This window comes from Pseudophryne corroboree, chromosome 1, assembly GCF_028390025.1.
Source record: "Pseudophryne corroboree isolate aPseCor3 chromosome 1, aPseCor3.hap2, whole genome shotgun sequence".
Taxonomy (NCBI): domain Eukaryota; kingdom Metazoa; phylum Chordata; class Amphibia; order Anura; family Myobatrachidae; genus Pseudophryne; species Pseudophryne corroboree.
The window spans coordinates 496,920,489-496,943,486 of NC_086444.1; the positions used below are offsets into that span (position 1 = coordinate 496,920,489).

Below are 22,998 nucleotides of genomic sequence, written 5' to 3' on the forward strand. Positions count from 1 at the left end.
GGTGTTTCTGGGCGGAAACTGGCCTTTTTATGGGAGTGTGTGAAAAAACGCTGCCGTTTCTGAGAAAAACGCGGGAGTGGCTGGAGAAACGGGGGAGTGTCTGGGCGAACGCTGGGTGTGTTTGTGACTTCAAACCAGGAACGAAACTGACTGAACTGATCGCAGTGGCAGAGTAAGTGTCGAGCTACTCAGAAACTGCAAAGAAATTTCTATTCGCAATTTTGAGAATCTTTCGTTCGCAATTTTGCTAAGCTAAGATTCACTCCCAGTAGGTGGCAGCTTAGCGTGTGCAATGCTGCTAAAAGCAGCTTGCGAGCGAACAACTCGGAATGAGGGCCAATATCGGCAACTGGACTGGTGGTGCTCCTCCCAGCACTTGCAGGGGGCGTGCAGATGGTGGCAGGAGCCTCCTCTTACCATATAGTCTTGGGAAGGTCAGGCCTAGACATTGCAACCGCGGACACACTTGGACTCTCCTTGGGGATTTGTGATATCTCTGAACGCACAGTGTTTTCCTTCTTTAACAAGCTTTATTTTTTTAATTATTTGAGAGGACAATGGCTTCCATTATGAGAAGCTGAACGACCAGTCATGAACATAGGCCAAGGCCTTAGTCTTTCCTTGCCACATGTCATGAATGGCATATTGTCAATTGTATGTTTCTTATCAGATGATTTCTTTTGTTTTTTGGTTCTTAATTTTTGCTTTTTGGATTTTACATGACCTCTATGACATTGGGCATCGGCCTTAGCAGATAACGTTGATGGAATTGCATCGTAATGTCATGAGTGGTGGCAGCAGCAGCTTCAGCACTAGTACTAGGAGCTGGAAGTGGTTCCTGATCTTTCCCTATTTTTTCCTCCAAATTTTTGTTTTCCATTTCATAGGACAGCACCCCTTTATTATTGCAGAACACAGAACAGTGCCGCTTCATTTTCACAGCACCCCTGTATTTTTACAGCATACAGGACCGGGCCCGCACCTCTGTATTTAACAACACCCCTGTAATTTTACAGCATACAAGACAGGGTCAGTGTACATTTATTTTCACAGCACCCCTGAATTTTTACAGCATACAGGACAGGGCCAGTGCCCCTTTATTTTCAAAGCACCCCTGAATTTTTACAGCATACAAGACAGGACCAGTGTACATTTATTTTCACAGCACCCCCATATTTTTAATGCATACAGGACAGGGCCAGTGTACATTTATTTTCACAGCACTCCTTTATTTTTACATCATACAGGACAGGGCCAGTGTACATTTATTTTCACAGCACCCCTGAATTTTTACAGCATACAAGACAGGGACAGTGTACATTTATTTTCACAGCACCCCTGAACTTTTACAGCATACAGGACCGGGCCAGCACCCCTGTAATTTTACAGCATACAAGACAGGGCCAATGTACATTTATTTTCACAGCACCCCTGAATTTTTACAGCATACAATACAGGGCCAACGTACATTTATTGTCAAAGCACCCCAGAATTTTTACAGCATACAGGAAAGGGCCACCACCAGTGTATTTTCACAGCACCCCTGTATTTTCACAGCATACAGGAGGACAGTGCCCCTGTACAGCACAGTGACAGCCAGGACAGCAACATCCATGTACAGCTGCAGTACCCCTAACAGCACATGACACCACAGTGAGTGGGGTGTGGTATGGAAGGTAGATAGAAACTAGGTTGACAGTGTCTAGGTCGACCACTATTGGTCGACAGTAACTAGGTCGACAGGGTCTCTAGGTTGAAAGGGTCTTTAGGTCGACATGGTCTAGGTCGACATGAGTTTTTAATGGTTTTTTAGTGGAGTTTTCTTCGGAGATTGACCGGGAACCCCAATTAGTTAAGATTACCGTTCCAGTTGTAGTCCCCGTGGATCGTTAAGTATGAAAAGGTTCAAAAAAAGAAAAAAATTGTGAAAAACTCATGTTGACCTTTTGACCTGTCAACCTAGAACATGTCGACCTAGAAACCCTGTCGACCTAGTTACTGTCGACCAATAGTGGTCGACCTAGATAGTGTCGACCTAGAGACCGTATCCCCAGTGAGTGACAGGACAGCACCACTAACAGAACAGTGTCAGGACAACACTCCTAACAGCACCCCTAGAGAGCACACACTGACCCCACCCGACGCCACCACCCACAGAGAGAGACAGAGGTCTGTCTTCCCCACTCTCCAAGTTCGGAGTGAAAATGGCGGTGATGCACGACTGTTTATATGGAATCCAGAACCCGACGAGAAGTCCCGAGCCGGACTCGGTTCCCAGCTTGGATCGTGAAGTTCGGAGAACCGAACCCGCTCATCTACAGTTATCACATTCTATCTCCAAAACACAAAACTATTTTGGCTAAGTTGCCTTTATATTTTTTTTAAATTCTAAAACATATCAAGAGCAGTATTGCTGCGACACTAGTTTATTGGTTTTGCTACTTATTTTAGAGTGTTTCACACCACACATTGTTTATTTATTATAATTATTACTACGATGGTGGGCTTCTGTAGTAAAGTTGTTTTTTCTTTGCAGGTTACTATGGCGAGGGCATAAATGCCATCATTGTATTTGCTGCTTGTTTCCTGCCTGACAGCAGTCGTGCTGACTATAATTATGTCATGGAAAACCTATTCCTGTGAGTACTTCCCGGACACTGTTGTACAGTCTTTATGAAAACATATGGCTTTCTAAAAAGATAAGGCTTCAGCTTATATTGACAAAGAATAGAACATTTTTTTATAAGGGAAGTAAAAATAAGCATAAGGTATAGACTGTGACTAGTTTACTGCAAAAAACAAACCCTCTATTATAGCTCCGCAAATTCCATATGTGTCTTATAGATACACAATACAAAAACAAACCCACCAGAAAAACACAAAAGTAGTTTGACCTGGTTAAAACATTAGAACATGATGATACCAAATTGGGGTAGATGTATTAACCTGTAGAAGGCATAAGGAAGTAATAAACCAGTGATATGAGTAAGGTGATAAAGGCACCAGCCAATCAGTTCCCATATGTAAATTAACAGTTAGGATCTGAATGGCTGGTGCCTTTATCAGCTTGCACATATCACTGGTTTATCACTTCCTTATGCCTTCTCCAGGTTAATACAGGTTGAGTATCCCTTATCCAAAATGCTTGGGACCAGGGGTATTTTGGATATCGGATTTTTGCGTATTTTGGAATAATTGCATACCATAATGAGATATCATGGCGATGGGACCTAAATCTAACCACAGAATGCATTTATGTTACATGTACACCTTATACACACAGCCTGAAGGTCATTTTAGCCAATATTTTTAATAACTTTGTGCATTAAGCAAAGTGTGTGTACATTCACACAATTCATTTATGTTTCATATACACCTTATACACACAGCATGAAGGTCATTTAATATAATATTTTTAATTCTTTTGTGTACTAAACAAAGTTTGTGTACATTGAGCTACAGAAAACAAAGGTTTCATTATTTCACTCTCACTCAAAAAATACCGTATTTCGGAATATTCCGTATTTCGGAATATTTGGATATGGGATACTCAACCTGTACATCTACCCCGTAATTTGTACTGTTAATGTATAACAAGATGCTCTTTTTCTATTTGTAGCATTTGCAATAATTTTATTTTACCCAGAATGGTCTATTATAGCAGTTACACTGCAGATATATATGCATATATACAGTCACACACATACAATACATACATACACACGTACATACAGTCACACCCAATCACACATAATCTCAGGGATTTCTGTCTACAGCATTGCCCACCGTGGGACTCCGGTGGGATGAGTATAATTATATTTGTGCAAAGTGTGCAATGTGGGTCCCTCCTGGACCCAGGAGCCCGCATTCACCGCACACCCTCTACTTATTATAGATATGCCAAAGCATGTATACAGTCACACACCTACAGTATACACATACATATACATAGTAACATATATATACATACCTGTCACACATGCACATATACTGTACATCAAACAACTATAGACATACATATATACAGTCATGCATATCCACACATAAATACGGTCATACACTAATACACTTAGATACAGACAGACAGTGCCCGCTCCCTCTTATTTTATAAGCTGGCTGCTGCATAGTCCTCATCACTCTAGGACTGCAGCTGCTCCTTCCCATTTTCTGTCCCATGCTGCTGCTAACACAGTGCCGTGTAGACTCGCCCCCTGCTCGGACTCCATCTCCCTCTTCTTTTCTCTAGATTGCAGTTTGCTGTTCCTGCTCTGCATTGCTGCAGTTGTAATTAAAATATGGGGGGCCTCCTGAGACAAGGCTTAATCTGGCTCTACACCTGATGATTTCTATTATTTGTGTATATACACAGGTTGAGTATAAGATACTGGTGGTCAGGATGCTGGTAGTCAGAATACCGCTGCCGCCATCCTGATGCAGAAGTTCCTGACAGGGTGAGTTAAGCATTCTAACTCACTACCTTACTCCCCTAACCCTCCCTTACCGCAGTCTAACCCTAAGCTCTCGCATTAGTGCCTAACCCTAATCTCTCTGGGTTAGTGCCTAAACCTAACCCTAACTCTTCCCCCTTAGTGCCCAAACCTAACCCCGGTGATGTCTAACCCTAACCCCCCTCTCTGCATCCCCACAGCCTAACTTCCCCACTCCACAGCCTAACCATAACCCCCTGGGTGGTGGCCAAAGTTAACACCCCCCCCCCCCCCCCTCCCCCATGCAGCCTAACCCTAACTTTGCGGCTATACTTACCTTCGGGATTCCGACGTCGGGATCCTGACATTTTGTAGATTCCAGCGTCATGTTCTGGTGGGTCTCGGTATTCCAGCGTCAGTATTTCAGCTGCCAAGATCCCGAGAGTGGGGATCTTGAATGTAACCCATATGTGTATATTAATTGTTTAAATAAGAATTACACAATTGATGTTGGAAATTATGTTGGATATATAATTTCATATATTTAGAGCCACAAGGGGGATCAGCCAACAATTTTTATTTTCACTTTCTCATACGTCCTAGAGGATGCTGGGGATGCTTCAAGAACCATGGGGTATAGACGGGATCCGCAGGAGACATAGGCACACTTTAAGACTTTGGGTATGAACTGGCTCCTCCCTCTATGCTCCTCCTCCAGACTCCAGTTTAGATTCTGTGCCCAGAGAGACAGGTCACACACAGGGGAGCTCTACTGAGTTTCTCTGAAAAGACTTTATGTTAGGTTTATTATTTTCAGGGAGACCTGCTGGCAACAGGCTCCCTGCTTCGTGGGACTGAGGGGAGAGAAGCAGACCTACTTCTCTGAGTTCAAAGGCTCTGCTTCTTAGGCTACTGGACACCATTAGCTCCAGAGGGTCTGATCACTTGTTACGCCTAGCTGCTCGTTCCCGGAGCCGCGCCGTCACCCCCCTTGCAGAGCCAGAAGAAAGAAGCCGGGTGAGTAAAAGAAGAAAAGAAGACTTCAGTGACGGCAGAAGACTTCAGTGTTGAGGTACCGCGCAGCGGTCGCGATGCGCGCCATGCTCCCACACACACAGCGGCACTGGCAGGGTGCAGGGCGCAGGGGGGGTGGGGGGGGTGGGGGGGGGCCGCCCTGGCCAGCATGAACACTGAAGTTTTAAACTGGCAAATAAGTGTATTAAAAGTGCCTAGGCACTAAATATAAGACCCCCGCCAGTATAATTTGTAGATTTGAGCGGGACTGAAGCACGCCAGTGAGGGGGCGTGGCTTAGCTCTCACAGCTCTCTCCAGCGCCATTTTCTCCTCAGAGACGCTGGTCCTTCCTATACACTGCTGTATAGTTCAGAGTGAAAAATGAGGGGGGGGGGGGGGGGCACAGTTGTTTGCTGTAATATAAGTTGAAATAAAAACACTATATCATGGGCGCTGGGGGAAATGAGCTGGTAAACTCCTTCTGTGTTTCCATGACAGAATGTACTGGGGTCTATCCCTTATAGCCAGTGTAATGTCGGTGGGTGTTAGGTACACGTGTGTCGGCATATTTGAGACGGAGGGCTCTGCCACAAAGGGAATGACTATGTCAGTGCTGTCGACTCCTAATGATACTTGGTACATGTCTACATGTCAGTGGAGGTATATTTTTCCCAAGAGAAAACTATATGGGATACACAGACGAGGGGGGTGTCTCTGTCGGCACCAACAATATCTGACTGGGTATATGGACATGATAATGTGATGCATGTGATGCATATCAAATAAACCTATACCTATATGTATAGTAAGATTATATAGGTCTGTGGCAAGATCACAGAAGTGATAATATTTATGGAGGGAGTCATATTCATTGAATGGATTCTCTCAGACCCCTCAGGGTCGCAAAAATTTTATTTTGCCCAGTTACTACTCCCTGAGATCGACTCGAATAATCTTTCTTAGGTCGATCATAATGTTTCCTGATCAGATCCTCGAAAATTGGCATTCAGTACCTGTTCATACACATTAGAATATTAACGTCACTAGGGACCTTGCTGTTCCTGACAAAATATATGTATACATATTGGATATGTATATGTAGATATGTGTGTGTGTGTGTGTGTGTGTATATATATATATATATATATATATATATATGTGTGTGTGTATATAGGTGCATTGGAAGGTATATATGTATGTATATATATATATATAGAGAGAGAGAGAGTGAGAGAGTGAGAGAGAGAGAGAGCGCGAGAGAGAGAGCGAGAGAGAGAGAGAGAGAGAGAGATTTATAATGAATGCTGAGATAAAGTTTTTCCTGCTCAATGGATAGAAGGTGAGAGTCACCCCCTGTTCTGCACGGGGCCCTGTCACAAAGGATCGTATGCAGGAAGATATGTGATACTCTAAGTATGTGTCCGCATGTCCGTTGATTATACATTGTCCTGCTGTCCCGGTCATAAAAAAATAAAATAAAAGCTGTTATTCAAGCTTTTTCGTACTTCTGAGGCCGGAAGGCCGGGGCAGAACAATGCCAAACAATTTCTACTTAAGAAGTTGAACTACAAGATGGAATCTCTCGGGGCAGGGATCTCCAATCTGTTTAAGGAGAAAGAGGGACTAAATACGGTTCTTCCGCATTAGGCATACCTGGGTTTGCTATTCAGGATTGTCAGTGCCAATTCACCGGAGTGATGGCGGTATGATGATTTCCTTCAATAATAAAAGCATTATTACTCTGTACTGGGACGCTCTCCTGCGTACGGGGAGGGCAAGAACAAGTGGTGCAAAACGTTGTTTTATCCCTGACGGAGCTTCACCAAGGTGGTTGGCTCCTGAACTTGCCAGAATCACGGTTGATCCCAACGACGCGGTTGTCGGCGTTGGGAAAACTGTTGGATACAGAACTGTTGAGAGTTTGTTTCTTCCGATAGAAAGAGCTCTGGAGATCCAGAGTCGGGTCAGATCTACAACAGTGTCAATCCATCAATACGTTCCATTGATGAAAATGAGGGTTGCGGCAGGGCCGGCTCCAGGCATGTTCGAGTCGAGCGCCCGTGCAGGGCGCCACCCTTAAAGGGCGCCGCACGCTGGCGCCGACATCTTGGAGCCTGGAGCCGGCCCTGTCCTATCCCAAAGTCCGTGGTCTGTGCTGTGGCTGTGCGCGCTGTTCTGCGCCAGCGTCTGATGTCAGACCCCGGCGCCGAAGAGCGCGCACCACACAGGTCACTTGCAGGCACAGGCGCCGCACAGCGCGCCCGTCTACAGCAGTACTCCCCCTCCCTCATCGCCGGCACAGCAGGTACTCTGGGGGCATATCTGGCACTGTGAGGGCATTAATGTGTCTGGCACTGTGGGGGTCATTTATCTGGCACTGTGGGGGCATATCTGGCCCTGTGGGGGCATTAATGTGTCTGGCACTGTGGGGGTCATTTATCTGGCACTGTGGGGGCATATCTGGCACTGGGGGCATTAATGTATCTGGCACTGTGGGGGGCATTAATGTATCTGGCACTGTGGGGGCATATCTGGCACTGTGGGGGTCATTTATCTGGCACTGTGGGGGCATATCTGGCACTGGGGTCATATCTGGCACTAGGGGCATTAATGTATCTGGCACTGTGGGGGCATTAATGTATCTGGCACTGTGGGGGCATATTTGGCACTGTGGGGGGCATTAATGTGTCTGGCACTGTGGGGGTCATTAATGTGTCTGGCACTGTGGGGGTCATTTGTCTGACACTGTGGGGGCATATCTGGCACTGTGGGGGGCATTAATGTAACTGGCACTGTGGGGGGCATTAATATATCTGGCACTGTGGGGGCATATCTGGCCCTGTGGGGGCATTAATGTGTCTGGCACTGTGGGGGTCATTTATCTGGCACTGTGGGGGCATATCTGGCACTGGGGGCATTAATGTATCTGGCACTGTAAGAGGCATTAATGTATCTGGCCCTGAGGGGGCATTAATGTGTCTGGCACTGTGGGGGTCATTTATCTGGCACTGTGGGGGCATATCTGACACTGGGGGCATTAATGTATCTGACACTGTGGGAGGCATTAATGTATCTGGCCCTGAGGGGGCATTAATGTGTCTGGCACTGTGGGGGTCATTTATCTGGCACTGTGGGGGCATATCTGGCACTGGGGGCATGAACGTATCTGGCACTGTGGGGGGCATTAATGTATCTGGCACTGTGGGGGCATATTTGGCACTGTGGGGGTCATTTATCTGGCACTGTGGGGGCATATCTGGCACTGGGGTCATATCTGGCACTAGGGGCATTAATGTATCTGGCACTGTGGGGGCATTAATGTATCTGGCACTGTGGGGGCATATTTGGCACTGTGGGGGGCATTAATGTGTCTGGCACTGTGGGGGTCATTAATGTGTCTGGCACTGTGGGGGTCATTTGTCTGACACTGTGGGGGCATATCTGGCACTGTGGGGGGCATTAATGTAACTGGCACTGTGGGGGGCATTAATATATCTGGCACTGTGGAGGCATATCTGGCCCTGTGGGGGCATTAATGTGTCTGGCACTGTGGGGGTCATTTATCTGGCACTGTGGGGGCATATCTGGCACTGGGGGCATTAATGTATCTGGCACTGTAAGAGGCATTAATGTATCTGGCCCTGAGGGGGCATTAATGTGTCTGGCACTGTGGGGGTCATTTATCTGGCACTGTGGGGGCATATCTGACACTGGGGGCATTAATGTATCTGACACTGTGGGAGGCATTAATGTATCTGGCCCTGAGGGGGCATTAATGTGTCTGGCACTGTGGGGGTCATTTATCTGGCACTGTGGGGGCATATCTGGCACTGGGGGCATTAACGTATCTGGCACTGTGGGGGGCATTAATGTATCTGGCACTGTGGGGGCATATCTGACACTGGGGGCATTAATGTATCTGACACTGTGGGAGGCATTAATGTATCTGGCCCTGAGGGGGCATTAATGTGTCTGGCACTGTGGGGGTCATTTATCTGGCACTGTGGGGGCATATCTGGCACTGGGGGCATTAACGTATCTGGCACTGTGGGGGGCATTAATGTATCTGGCACTGTGGGGGCATATTTGGCACTGTGGGGGCATTAATGTATCTGGCACTGTGGGGGCATATCTGGCACTGTGGGGGCATTAATGTATTTGGCACTGCTGGGGGACATGTCATGTGCATCTGGCACTGCTAGGGGGCATGTCATGTGCATCTGGCACTGCTGGGGTCATGTCATGTGCATCTGGCACTGCTGGGGGGCATGTCATGTGCATCTGGCACCGCTGGGGGGCATGTCATGTGCATCTGGCACTGCTGTGGGGCATGTCATGTGCATCTGGCACTGCTGGAGGGCATATCATGTATAGCTGGCACGGCTGGGGGGCATATCATGTAGTGTTCCCGTGTCGTAGTGCTCTACCTGGCGCAAAGTGTATAACGTGCTCTGCCTGGCTCAGTGTGTATAGGAGGTTCTACCTGGTGCAATGTGTATTAGCTGCACTACTGTGTGGTGTAATGCGAATTGCCACTATTATGTGGCCACGCCCCTTCCCCACGAAGCAACGCCGCTAAATTTTTGCGCGCACTGTCCATGATTTTGCCAGGGGAGCAGCAAGCATTACGGTATGCACATCATTTTGCCCTTCTAACTTAAAAATGTGCCCTCCCGTGATCAGCACCCTGCCCTAAAAAAATCCTAGAGTGAACACTATCATGTGTAGCTGGGGGGCATGTCATGTTTAGCTGGGGGGCATGTCATGTGTAGCTGGCACTGCTGGGGAGCATGTCATGTGTAGCTGGCACTGCTGGGGGGCATGTCATGTGTAGCTGGCACTGCTGCGTCCCGCAAGTCATGTCTATCTGGCACTGCACTACTGGAGACATTATGTGTATCTGGCACTATACTGGAGACATTGTGTGTAAGGAACACTACTGTGGCTGTTATGTGTAAAGCTGCTAATTGTGTGCGTTGAGGGTGTGTGAAAATATATTTATTTATAGTTTGATAATATGAAGTTGTGAGGCCATGCCCAATTTTCCAGGAGACCACGCCCACTTTATCCAGGAGTGCGCCGTGGCACTGCACTACTGGAGACATTATGTGTATCTGGCACTATACTGGAGACATTGTGTGTAAGGAACACTAATATGGCTGTTATGTGTAAGGCTGCTAATTGTGTGCGTAGAGGGGGTGTGAAAATATATTTATAGTTTGATAACATGAAGTTGTGAGTCCACGCCCACTTTTCCAGGAGACCATGCCCACTTTATCCAGGAGTGCGCGCGTGCATAGAGGATAGGAGGGGGCGCTTTTAAATTTTCTCACTCAGGGTGCTAGTAGGCCTGGAACCGGCCCTGGGTTGCGGCCTACGTGGCCATTCAGTGAGCATGTTAAATACCAGAGTGTTGTTAGTGGGACCAATTGGACATGTGCTCCGGGTCTCACCTGCACATGCACCGGAGCATAATCTTATCTTCCAGGACCAGAATTTCTCTCCTGTGGTGGCTGCTCAGTTCTCACCTCCTAGAGGGAGGAAGGTTCGGGATCCTGGTGTCCATGGATGCAAGTCTCCAGGGCTGGGGAGCAGTCATTCAGGGGGAAACTAATTTCCAGGGAAAATGATCAAGCCAGGAAGCTTGTCTGCACATAAATATTCTGGAACATCTTGTTCGTGGTCTGCCCGTCTTACTTCAGTTGGACAACATACAGCAGTGGAGTACGTAAACCGCCAGGGCGACTCGGAGAGCAGAGCGGAGATGGCAGAAGCCAAAAAGTTTTCCGCTGGGCGGAAAGGCATGTAAAAGCTCTGTCAGCGATCTGCATTTCGGGTGTAGACAACCGGGAAACAGACTTCCTCAGCAGACACGATCTCCATTCAGGAGAGTGGGGTCTTCATCAAGAGGTCTTTGTAGAAGTGTCAAGTCGTTGGGGAATTCCTCAAATAGCCATGTTGACGTTTCGCCTCAACAAGAAACTTCAAAGATATTGTTCCAGGTCGAGGGACCCTCAAGTAATAGAGGTGGACACCCTGGTGACACCGTGGGTGTTTCAGTCGGTCTAGGTGTTCCCTCCACTTCCACTCCTTCCAAGGTGATAAAGATCATGAGAGGAGCAAGGGTTCAGACGATACTCATTGTTCCAGACTGGCCAAGGAGGGCCTGGTGTCTAGATCTTCAGGAGCTGCTCATAGAAGATCCCTGGCCTCTTCCTCTTCGAGAGGTCCTGTTACAACAGGGGCAGTGCGTGTATCAAGACTTACCGTGGCTGCGTTTGACGGCATGGCGGTTGAACGCCAAATCCTAGCCCGGAAGGGTATTCCCAGTGAAGTCATTCCCACAATTCTTCAGGCTAGAAAAGAAGTAACGGCAAAGCATTACCACCGTATTTGGAGAAAATATGTGTCTTGGTGCGAATCCAAGAAAGCTCCTACGGAGGTTTTTCCGCTGGGGCGGTTGCTCCATGTTTTGCAAGCAGGTGTGGATGCGGGCCTAAAGTTAGGCTCCATTAAAGTACAGATTTCGGCCTTATCAATTCTCTTCCACAAGGAATTGGCCTCCATTCCAGAAATACAGGCCTTCTTGAAAGGCGTGTTGCACATCCAATCTCCCTTTGTGCCCCCTGTGGCTCCATGGGTTCTTAATGTGGGGTTACAGTTCCTGCAATCTCATTGGTTTGAACCTTTACGTAAGATTGCATTAAAATTTCTTACTTTGAAAGTAGTCATGATGTTGGCCTTAGCATCCGCAAGGCGGGTATCTGAATTGGCAGCTTTATCTCACAAAAGCCCCTATTTAAGCATCCATGCTGATAGAGCGGAGTTGAGAACTCGTCAGCAATTTCTGCCAAAAGTGGTTTCACGTAAACCAGCCTATTGTGGTGCCAGTGACTACTGACACCTTGGCGGAATCGAAGTCTCTCGATGTGGTCAGAGCTTTAAAAATCTATGTCGCCAGAACGGCTCATATTGGGAAAACAGAGGCTCTGTTTGTCCTATGGGCTCCCAACATGATTGGGGCTACTGCTTCCAAGCAGACTATTGTGCGCTGGATCTGTGCTACGATTCAGCAGGCTCACTCTATGGCAGGATTGCTGTTACCGAAATCGGTGAACGCCCATTCTTCTAGAAAGGTGGGCTCATCCTGGGCAGCTGGCCGAGGGGTCTCGGCATTACAGCTTGGCCGAGCTACTACTTGACCGGGATCAAACACCTTTACGAAGTTTAAAAGTTTGATACCGTGGCTGATTGGAACCTCTTGTTTGGTCATTCGGTGCTGCAGAGTCATCCGCACTCTCCCGCCCGTTTAAAGCTTTGGTATAAACCCCATAGTTCTTGAAGCATCCCCAGCATCCTCTAGGACGTATGAGAAAATAGGATTTTAATACCTACCGGTAAATCCTTTTCTCTTTGTCCGTAGAGGATGCTGGGCGCCCGTCCCAGTGCGTACTGTATCTGCAGTTATTGGTTATGTTTACACACATGGTGTATTGTGTTTAAGTCAGCCTGTGGCTGATGATGTTCATGCCATGGCATGCGTTGTGCTGTTATTGGTTGTGTTTACACACACAGGTTGTGTTACGCTTTATGTCAGCGTATTGCTGCGTATTCTTCATGCCGTCGGCTGGTGTTCTGTTGAATGCCACGTTCTGCGGCATACTGAGGTGTGAGCTGGTAAGATGCTCACCGTGGTTTAACAATAAATTCTTTCCTTGAAATGTCCGTCTCCCTGGGCACAGTTACTTGAACTGGAGTCTGGAGGAGGGGCATAGAGGGAGGAGCCAGTTCACACCCAATCAAAGTCTTAAAGTGTGCCTATGTCTCCTGCAGATCCCGTCTATACCCCATGGTTCTTGAAGCATCCCCAGCATCCTCTACGGACTAAGAGAAAAGGATTTACCGGTAGGTATTAAAATCCTATTTTTCTAATTCCAACATTTTTTTTTCAAAAGATTTCACTAGTCTTGTATTTTACTAGTCTTGTATTAATTTTCATTTTCATATTTTTAACATGATTAATAAAAGTTAAACGTTTAGGTTGTCATTCATTAAGGAGCAAATTCAATTAGACCCATTAATTTAATGGGTGTGAAAAGGGTGGTAGCCTGGGGCTTTAACGTCTGGGGTTATTCATTTAAAGCCCCTTTTTCTCACCTAGTAAATTAACTGTTTTTGGGTGTTAACACACAGAATCCCTTATAAATTCCCATACCTACTGTATGTGTTACCGGGTTTACAGTACCCAAAAACAGGCAAATATCTGGGATTTCCTTTTGGGTTTCCTCAGACCCGAATAAAAATCCTCACTCAGGGCTGCCTTAGTGTAGTAATTTAGTTGGTGGTAAATTACTGCGTTTAATTGAATTCCCCCTAAATGTGTACTGCATCCCCAGCGCCCCCCTAAAAAAAAAAAACACCAACCCCCGTGTGTGTGTCACTTCTAATCAAATTCTTATATTATAGGTATGGAATTTGTTATTCAGAATGCTTGGAACTAGATTTTCCCATTTAAGTTTTTTTTCCAATCAGTAAATTGGAGTTATGCCAGAAATATACCAGATTACATTCAAAGGGCCAAATGTAACAGAGTGAGAGTTTCAAAAAGTGAGAGATTTGGTAAGGTTTTGCAGGGTTTTTTTAAGTGGCAATCATTTACACAGCAAGATCAACCTGGTTTTGCAGTGTAAATGATGGAACTTGTCAAGAAAGTGAATCTAAAGCTAAACAAGGACAAATGTGAATTTGGCATGAATACACTTACCGTTATGGGCGACGTGGTCTCGGATCAATGTGTAAAACCAGACCCAAGGAAAATATCAGCCATAGTGAACATGGAACGTCCTAATAAAAAAGACGACATCAGAAGATTCCTAGGAATGATTACTTACTTAGGAAAGTTTATTTCTCAACTCTCTGAACGAACAGCCTCTCTTAGATGGTTGTTGGACAAAGATAACGAGTGGATGTGGTCACATGAACAAGAAGAAAGTTGGCAAAACTTGAAACAGATCATTACAGAGCAACCAGTGCTAAAATTCTTTGATCCTGCGAAAAGAATAAGAATTTCAGCAGATGCTTCGCAATTTGGCCTAGGCTCAGTGCTGTTACAAGAACATGAGGATACATGGCAACCAGTAATCTATGCATCAAGAGCACTGACAAGTGCTGAAATAAGGTATGCTCGGATAGAAAAAGAACTTCTAGCGATCCCATATACATGTGAGCGATTTCATCAGTTTGTGTATGGTCAAACATTTACAGTGGAAACTGACCACAAGCCATTGGTAGCTATCATGACTAAATCATTACATGACTGTCCCATGAGAATTCAACGAATGCTTATCAGACTACAGAAATATGATGTACACTTGCTGTACTGTCCCGGCAAATACATGTACATTGCTGATACACTTTCTCATGCTGTGGACAAAAGTGAAGGTTCCAAAAGTCTGATAGATGAAGAGATAGAAGCCTATGTTAATTTGATCGTAGCTTCTCTACCAGTGTCTCTTGGAAGACAAGAACAGATTAGGAAAGAAACTGAGACAGATGGCACAATGAAAGTGTTGAAAGATATAATTCTGAAAGGTTGGCCAGCAGAAAAACATGTGTGCCCGCTGTCTATCCATGATTATTGGATGTACCGCAGTGACCTTACAGTTGTCGATAGTATTATTTACAAAGGCAATAGGTTAGTCATACCTGCACGACTAAGAAAAACTATGCTGTGCAAGATACATGAAGGCCACTTAGGAGAAGAAAAATGTAAGCGGAGAGCGCGTGAAGTTATGTATTGGCCAAGAATGAACCAAGACATAGCACAGACTACAGCTACATGTGAATTATGTCTTACGTATAGACCGAAACAACTAGTCGAGCCACTGAGTCCTCACGCAGTGCCAAAGAGACTGTACCAGAAAGTTGGCGCAGATTTGTTTGATTGTTATGGGAAAACGTACATGGTCGTGACTGATTATTACTCTAACTACCCTGAGGTGAAGACACTACATACAACTACTAGTATAGCCGTAATCAATTGCATGAAGTCAATCTTTGCAAGGCATGGTGTTCCTATCCACGCTCAAATGGGTTGGTGGAAAGTTCAGTAAATACTGTAAAGAGTCTCATGAAAAAAGCTCAAGAAGGTAAAGAAGATTTCTACAAAAGTCTTTTAATCTACCGCAGTACACCTTTACAGAATGGACATTCTCCTGCACAAATGCTGATGGGAAGGAGGATTAGAGCAAATCTCCCAATACATGATGAACTGCTTAATACACATAACTCAGCGTTGGTCAGACTGAGTAAGGAACGTCAACAGGCGAAACAGAAACTGTTCCATGACAGGCGAGCAAAAAGCTTATCTGATCTAAAATCAGGTGACCAAATCCGTCTCAGAGATCACGAGAAAGGTATTTGGGTGCAGAAAGGTATTGTGCAAGCACAAGTAGCACCAAGATCTTATACTATACGTACAGAGCATGGAACAGAAGTAAGAAGAAATCGGGTGGATTTAAGATCTCAACCTAACCATAATGAAGACAACATGACTGAAGAATACCCTTCATCTGACATGTATGATGATCCTCATAATGGTGAACAAACCACGATTCTAGAAAGGTCCAACATGGTCAATGAAACACAGACTGTGTATGAAAGACCCAAAAGGGAAATACGCAGACCTGAGAGACTCATTGAAACGTGTTAGATGATGTTCTTAATGACGTTGTTAATTGTTGCATTGAAGCATACAGGGCTTATCTTTAAAGAAAAGAGGATGTGATGGTAGTGTATTAGAATGCTTAATATTTGTAGACACTCCCTTACTAACGTGTAAGCCTGAATCTTCAGTGATGGTCCCTAGGACCAGGGGGATGCTGGGAAGTGGGTGGTACAGTGTGCAATGTGCCTAAAGTTGGATGGAATAAACAGCACAGCAGTGAACTCACATGTCTCTGTGTCCTGATGACTGGATTTACAAACGTATGAACAAAACATCTTGTAAGAGCAAACACATACCTGTTCAATTACGGAAGGTGTCATTGCAGATATCTCCTAGTTAGCTTCCTGTCATTTATTTAAAATCCTTCAGTGTTGATGTAGACAAAAATCATTTAAGCAAAGTGATGTTTAGGATTTTCCATCTGAAACACTAGTCTGATCCTGCCCACCTGAACCCCTTCTCATTTTTAAAGGCTTGTATTTTTGCTCCCTAAAGTGCTGCCAGTTATTTTTTGCTTACCCTTCAAAAGTGTTTTTCACAGAACTACGGCATGTTTCAGAAGTCCTATGAGCCAAATGTGTTTTTTTTTTAACTGGCATACGCCTATGAGAATCTTCTTTTTCAGTTAGTGTATTAAAAAAAAGAACTAATTAGAAAAAATAGAATGACTAAAGATCTCCTTTTTCCCCTTATTCTCTGACTAATGCACCAAGACTCAAGACTCACATCTTACTTATAAATGTACATGCTGTTATTCTCCCTTACACCTGGCATTCACTGCCTAAATGATTCTACCTCCTAAATAGCTCAGTCTCATGGAAAATCACCAATAAATAAGCACTGAAAATCTCTTGCTAAGGCAGAATTTTCAACAAAGCCGTCCATTATATTCAGCTACACTCAAGTGACGTGAGAGGGCAGAGCCATATGTATTGAAGGATTAGAGGTGAAATGAAAAGATAATAGGAGGAATTTGGAATGCAGGAAACCAGTGCTGTATAGTATTAAAGCTGTTTTTCCCTTGTTTTGTGCCCTGTTGATTCTCCTAGAGTTAGGAGTAAGTAAAACCGGTAGGTGTAACGTTGCACCTTGTTAAAACAATGTTACACTGCAGAGTACAGAAGGGGGCATACTGTATATAAAATGTGCAGACATATCTAAAGCTGGGTGAACTCTACATTTAGGTATTAAACTAAAGCTTCCCATTATGTGTAGTGTACTACATACAAAGACAAGCGGTATGTTTACTGCAGGGATGTGCAGTGAGGTAAATGGTTGGGGAGGCACTGGCTAGTACCAGAGGCAGATTTACACACAATATATGAGCCCAAAGGTATTATACACAGGTGCAGCAGTATATACTGCTGGAAATTTGGTGAGTTTTGATCAGATATGTACGAAAAGGTAGGAAGGGGAGGCACTGCCTCACCTGTCACAGACTTTTTACTCCAGAGGTTTGATTAGAATAATACATAGTACATTTTTATAATATAGTCTTTGTATTTTTCAGATACTTTGTATAGTCAAATTGTGGCGTATACTAGAGTATGACAGGAAAGACTCTGCCTCACCTCACCACACGTCAGGGCCGGATTAAGCCTTGGAAGGGCTCTGGCCACTTAAAATAGGCCCCGGGAAGGAGGTGTTGTGCATGACCCATTCCAGGAGGGACATGCTTTGTACCTGGACTTCTCTCTTAATATATGATTGGTGTCAACTGTGTTGAACTATTTAATTGATATGAAAGGTATTTCAACATAGGTGATTGCAATCATAAATTAAGATGGAGGTCCAGGTAGAAAGTATTTTGTCCCTCCTGGAATGGATCATGTTTGGAGCTATGGATTTTGCATATTAAATTTAAAGCAATGGTGTATATTACATGTAAGCTAATAGTTTATTATTGCCTGGGTAATGTTTATATCTCCACCTAATTGAGAGACAACTATTTTATAACGTTTTCCTATAGTGGAACAAAGACAACTTAAACAACCTTAAAACACACAGAGAAAAATAAAATGTATCATTTATCTTGCAGTAGCAGCAGCAGCTTCTGTGCTACTTACACACTGGGACAGGACTCAGGAGGACTCTGTGTTTCTCTCTTTAGACCCAGATGCTCTCATTAGATAGCAGGTTACACAGGACTCAGACACCCAGGTGGGAAGGAGGAGAAGCTGGGATCCCTGGGTCACCTACTTCTGTCTCCCCCCTCCTATCTCTCCTCTCGTCGGGAAGCTACGTCGGTATCTCTTGATACTTGATACTTCTATGTCTCTGCCTGAACTTCGTACTGTCCTGCTCACATTTTGGCTGCCAGATTCTGCTGCTGCACAAGAGGGAGAGCAAATTATGTCAGTGTACTCTGGTTGGGGGACCCCCTGACAGAGGGGGGCTGGGGTACAGCAAGCCCTGCCCCCCTCTTAATCTGGCTATGCCACATGTCACTTGTTTACTGTATGACACAAATTGCACATATCTTTTATCATCGCATGGTTTGGCCAAGTTCAAATTTGCACCAATAATAGTTGGCTTTTCTCCTAATTCTAAATGAGACCCGTCGGACCTGTGTTTGGACAATTGTACTTACAGTAGTTCTAATGAAAACTGCTGATTACTGTACATACAGTATGCTTTCTTTATATATAATGTGCTGTACTGTGACTTCAGTGTTAGTTATGTTCAGTGACGGATTCGTAAACGTGTGCGCGCCCGTCACCGGGGGTGCGCCGTCACATTATACGGGGGCGTGCCACAAGTCATGGGGGTGTGGACTCGTGACACGGCCCCATTACCATGTTGACGCTTGCTGGGGGTGTGGATGCGCGGCACTCCCCAATTTCCATGGGTACCGGTGGGGGCGGTTCAACCATAGAGCCGGAGGCTGTGCTGTGTGTGGCCCTCCCGGCTCTCTGAGGGACTGGACCGGCCCACCAGCCCTTCTGGCATATGCCAGATGGGCAGTCCAGCCCTGGTTATGTTGATAAGGTACATTTTTTGTCAGTGACTATTGGTAACATATTAAGGGTCATTTCAATTAGCTGCAAGGGGAGAAAGTTGCCTTTGTAACAGTGTGTAAATGCCCGGCAGTGCTTCAACTCACCCCCCAGGCAGCCTGATCTCACCCTAGATTTAAGGATTTTTATACATTGTCTGGAACTTCCGCATGAGTGGAATATAGCCAACCTTACTCATAATGGGAGGGGACTCACAGGTAATTGAATTGACTTCTAAGAAAATCAGCTGCATTTGACATCTTTGCATAGAAATTCTAAATTCTCACAGAGCTTTACCCTAGAGGTGACGTAGCTAAAAGGTCAACAGTCATAATGTTAACACCAAATGTCGACAGTTACGATGTCAACACAGGCAAAGTTTAAAGATTCTCTGAATGTTGACATTGTCAGAATGGCAACATTAGGTTTAGGCTGCAGGAGGGTTAGGATTAGACTGTGGAGGGGAGGGTTAGACAGGGGTAAGGAGGTTAGGGTTAGGCACTAGAGGGAGGGTTAGGGGATCAATACTTAGTGGAATGCCGGAGAATCAGAGGTCTAACCTGAAAGTGATGATCACATGACTACCCGGACCTGGAAGATGCCACTGGAGCTGCTTCAGTCATCTGGAGCGTGTAAATCACTGCTGGGCTACCTGGGCCGATATGTCGACATTCTAACATGTTGACATTTCATCACTGTCTACATTATGAGTGTTGACATAGCCAGCGTTGATATTATGACCATGTTAACATATCATACCACACCCATCCTACAGACACTGTGACCAGCAATCTAGGAGGTCAGTCCAATTAGCTGTGATGATATCGATCTAGCGAATCATCGTGGCAGCGGACACACTTTACGGCGGGCAAAACTCACTCAACAGTGCTCGCTGCTCCATAGGGTAGCTAGCAATTTGTGTAAGATCAAGCAGAACCCGGCTGTAAAGGGTGCGAGATCGGGTGCCGTTGCCAGCATTGAAACGCTGCGGCAACAGGACTTTGTACCCTTCGCAACTAATTGAATTGACCCCTAGGAGTTTAAGTAGTAGTTTTCATAATACAGGAATGTGTCTTTTACATCCCGCAAACAAAGTTACAGCACATGTACAGTAACTCAGACACATTTTATCGATGTACTTCTCTGAGTCCCCACATGGAGTCTAGAGGCTGATAACCAATCATCTCATGCTCTTACCAATTAGAGCAAAGCCTGTAGATATGCCCTCATTGAAATGATGGGCGTACTCCCCGTTACCACCCAGTTATGCCCCTTTAACCACAAGTGGAGAAGCTCCCGGATTGCATATGACTCCACATTGTCCATACTGTAGTTCCATATGCTCTGGAACATGTGCGATGTGACAACATGCAACAAACAATCAAAAGTGACTTGCATTCAACTCTTTAGGTGTACATTTTGAGCACAAATATGTCTCACCCTAAATCCCCCCCCTCCAATGTGTGTTGTATGTGTTTGTATTTATTAATTATTTGATTCACATACTTTAATATTGACATAGTCTTTTATTGCTATATGTTGACTTGCAATAAGCAACTATTCATTTATATTTGTCCGTAGATATGTCATAAGCACACTGGAGCTAATGGTAGCAGAAGACTATATGATTGTCTATTTAAATGGTGCCACTCCACGAAGAAAGATGCCAGGATTAGGATGGATGAAGAAGTGCTACCAAATGATTGACAGGCGGTGAGAAATAGTGTCTATTCTTGACAATCTCTCTCTCTCTCTCTCTCTCTCTCTATATATATATATTTATATATATTTTCTAAATACATATTTGGATTGAATTTTGTTAGTGATTTAACTTATTTGATGTAACTAAGATAATGTTATCCTACTATCTAAAGTGTGATCAGTGTCTTGCTGAGGTAGAAAGGAAAAGAATCTTACATTTATACTTTCACTTCATCATTCCACGGAATGGCCATTTTGCACTTTGTATGTAAATTGGCATTTTACTAAATGTATAATCCATAAATGGAGCTGGGACAATAACGATCAGTTCATTCTGCACAGTGGGGGAAATTAAATGCAATGTGCAACAGTTATGATAGGGGAATTCTATGTGAAACAAATCAATGTACATCATTTTGTTTTCTTTTATGTCATAATGGCTACCATTGGCGAAAGGGCATTAGCTGCTGTTTGGACATGTAGTAGGAAGCAATACACCTACAGTATTACCAATTGTGTAGCTACCATAGCTGTAGAGAGTGCAGCTAGTATGGGGCCCAGAGCTGATAACTGTCAATGTTACATTTGTTATATACATTTTTTCACCATTGGGTGGTACAAAGAGGCCCTTAGAAAGTTTTGCCTTGGGGCCTACAATATATCTAGTTGTGCCAATAGAGCTGTTCATTGTGATATATAAAATAACTGGAGGGCATTATACTATTACATAATATGGACTGAGGCACTGTACTGAGGCACGATATGAAGTAGAGGTACTATAGTGTGTCATAATATGAACTGGGGGCACTGTATGTCAATGTGAATTGGGGTACTATATTACATGATGTATACTGGCAGCCCTAAAATGTAAATAAACATTAACTTGGGCCCTAATATGGTTCAGAAAATAAACTAGGCACCACTATGGGGCATGATATTAACTAAGGCACTGCTATGGTTTAGGAAATGAACTAGGCAACTATTATGGGGCAGAAAATGAACAACTGTTACGAAGAGGTGGTTCTCTAGAAGCTTTAAACAAGGGCTCCTTTAAAATGTTGCTATGGGGCCATCAAAGATCTGGCTATGACATCACTAACGAATAATGTCAGGTTATTGGGATAATGTGTGTGCTTTGACCAATCAAAACAGTTTTTCATGGATATGCAATTTTACTAACTTCCTGGGATTTACTTAGAACAACTGATTATTTATCAGAGTCATCATTGGACATGGTTTACTAGACTGAATAGATCTGATGGCTCTCCACCACTGATGATTATGAAGTAGCACAGTGCATGAGGCATGGAGCTTAGCCCCACCCCGTGTAGCCTCTAAGCTCTACCCCCTTCCCTGATCAGTCTGCCACCTGCCATTCCCCACTGCAGGGGTGTCCATTGATAGGTGCAAGCTATTAATGTTTCCCTGTCAATTGTTTCATGCCATTGTTGTAAATCAGCAATGGAAGCATCGATATTGGCCATCAATGGTCAACCCATCGATGACCATCCATAAGGCTGAAACATTGACCTACTGTATATCCCTAGTTTTCTCATGATAACATGAACAATAATGCTGTTGCCATGTCATTCTGTTGCTCATAATAATTTGGGCCCCGGGCAAGGCCTCACTAGGCTGTTATGTTTTATTTCTCTGACGTCCTAGTGGATGCTGGGAACTCCGTAAGGACCATGGGGAATAGACGGGCTCCGCAGGAGACTGGGCACTCTAAAGAAAAGATTAGGTACTATCTGGTGTGCACTGGCTCCTCCCTCTATGCCCCTCCTCCAGACCTCAGTTAGAATCTGTGCCCGGCCAGAGCTGGGTGCTCCTAGTGGGCTCTCCTGAGCTTACTAGTAAAGAAAGTATTTATTAGGTTTTTTATTTCCAGTGAGCTTCTGCTGGCAACAGACTCACTGCTACGTGGGACTAAGGGGAGAGAAGCAAACCTACCTGCTTGCAGCTAGCTTGTGCTTCTTAGGCTACTGGACACCATTAGCTCCAGAGGGTCCGAACACAGGCACCTGTCCTCGATCGTCCGTTCCCGGAGCCGCGCCGCTGTCCCCCTCGCAGAGCCAGAAGAACAGAAGCTGGAAGACGATGAAATCGGCGGCAGAAGACTCCTGTCTTCAT

The 22,998-nt window shown here is 44.8% G+C and overlaps 1 protein-coding gene across 12 annotated transcripts in view; it reads left to right on the forward strand.

Annotated features, from left to right (window-relative positions):
• The window catches only part of PRUNE2 (prune homolog 2 with BCH domain), a 553,043-nt gene that overhangs the window by 479,701 nt on the left and 50,344 nt on the right, over nt 1-22,998 (forward strand). For all 12 annotated transcript variants that reach the window (XR_010171909.1, XR_010171914.1, XM_063913844.1 and 9 more), the window contains 2 exons: nt 2,537-2,639; nt 20,746-20,877. Coding sequence is in view for 10 of the 12 variants with exons in the window: in XM_063913844.1 (XP_063769914.1) it covers nt 2,537-2,639; nt 20,746-20,877 (235 nt within the window). In the remaining 2 variants the exon portion in view is untranslated. The remainder of the gene's footprint in view (nt 1-2,536; nt 2,640-20,745; nt 20,878-22,998) is intronic.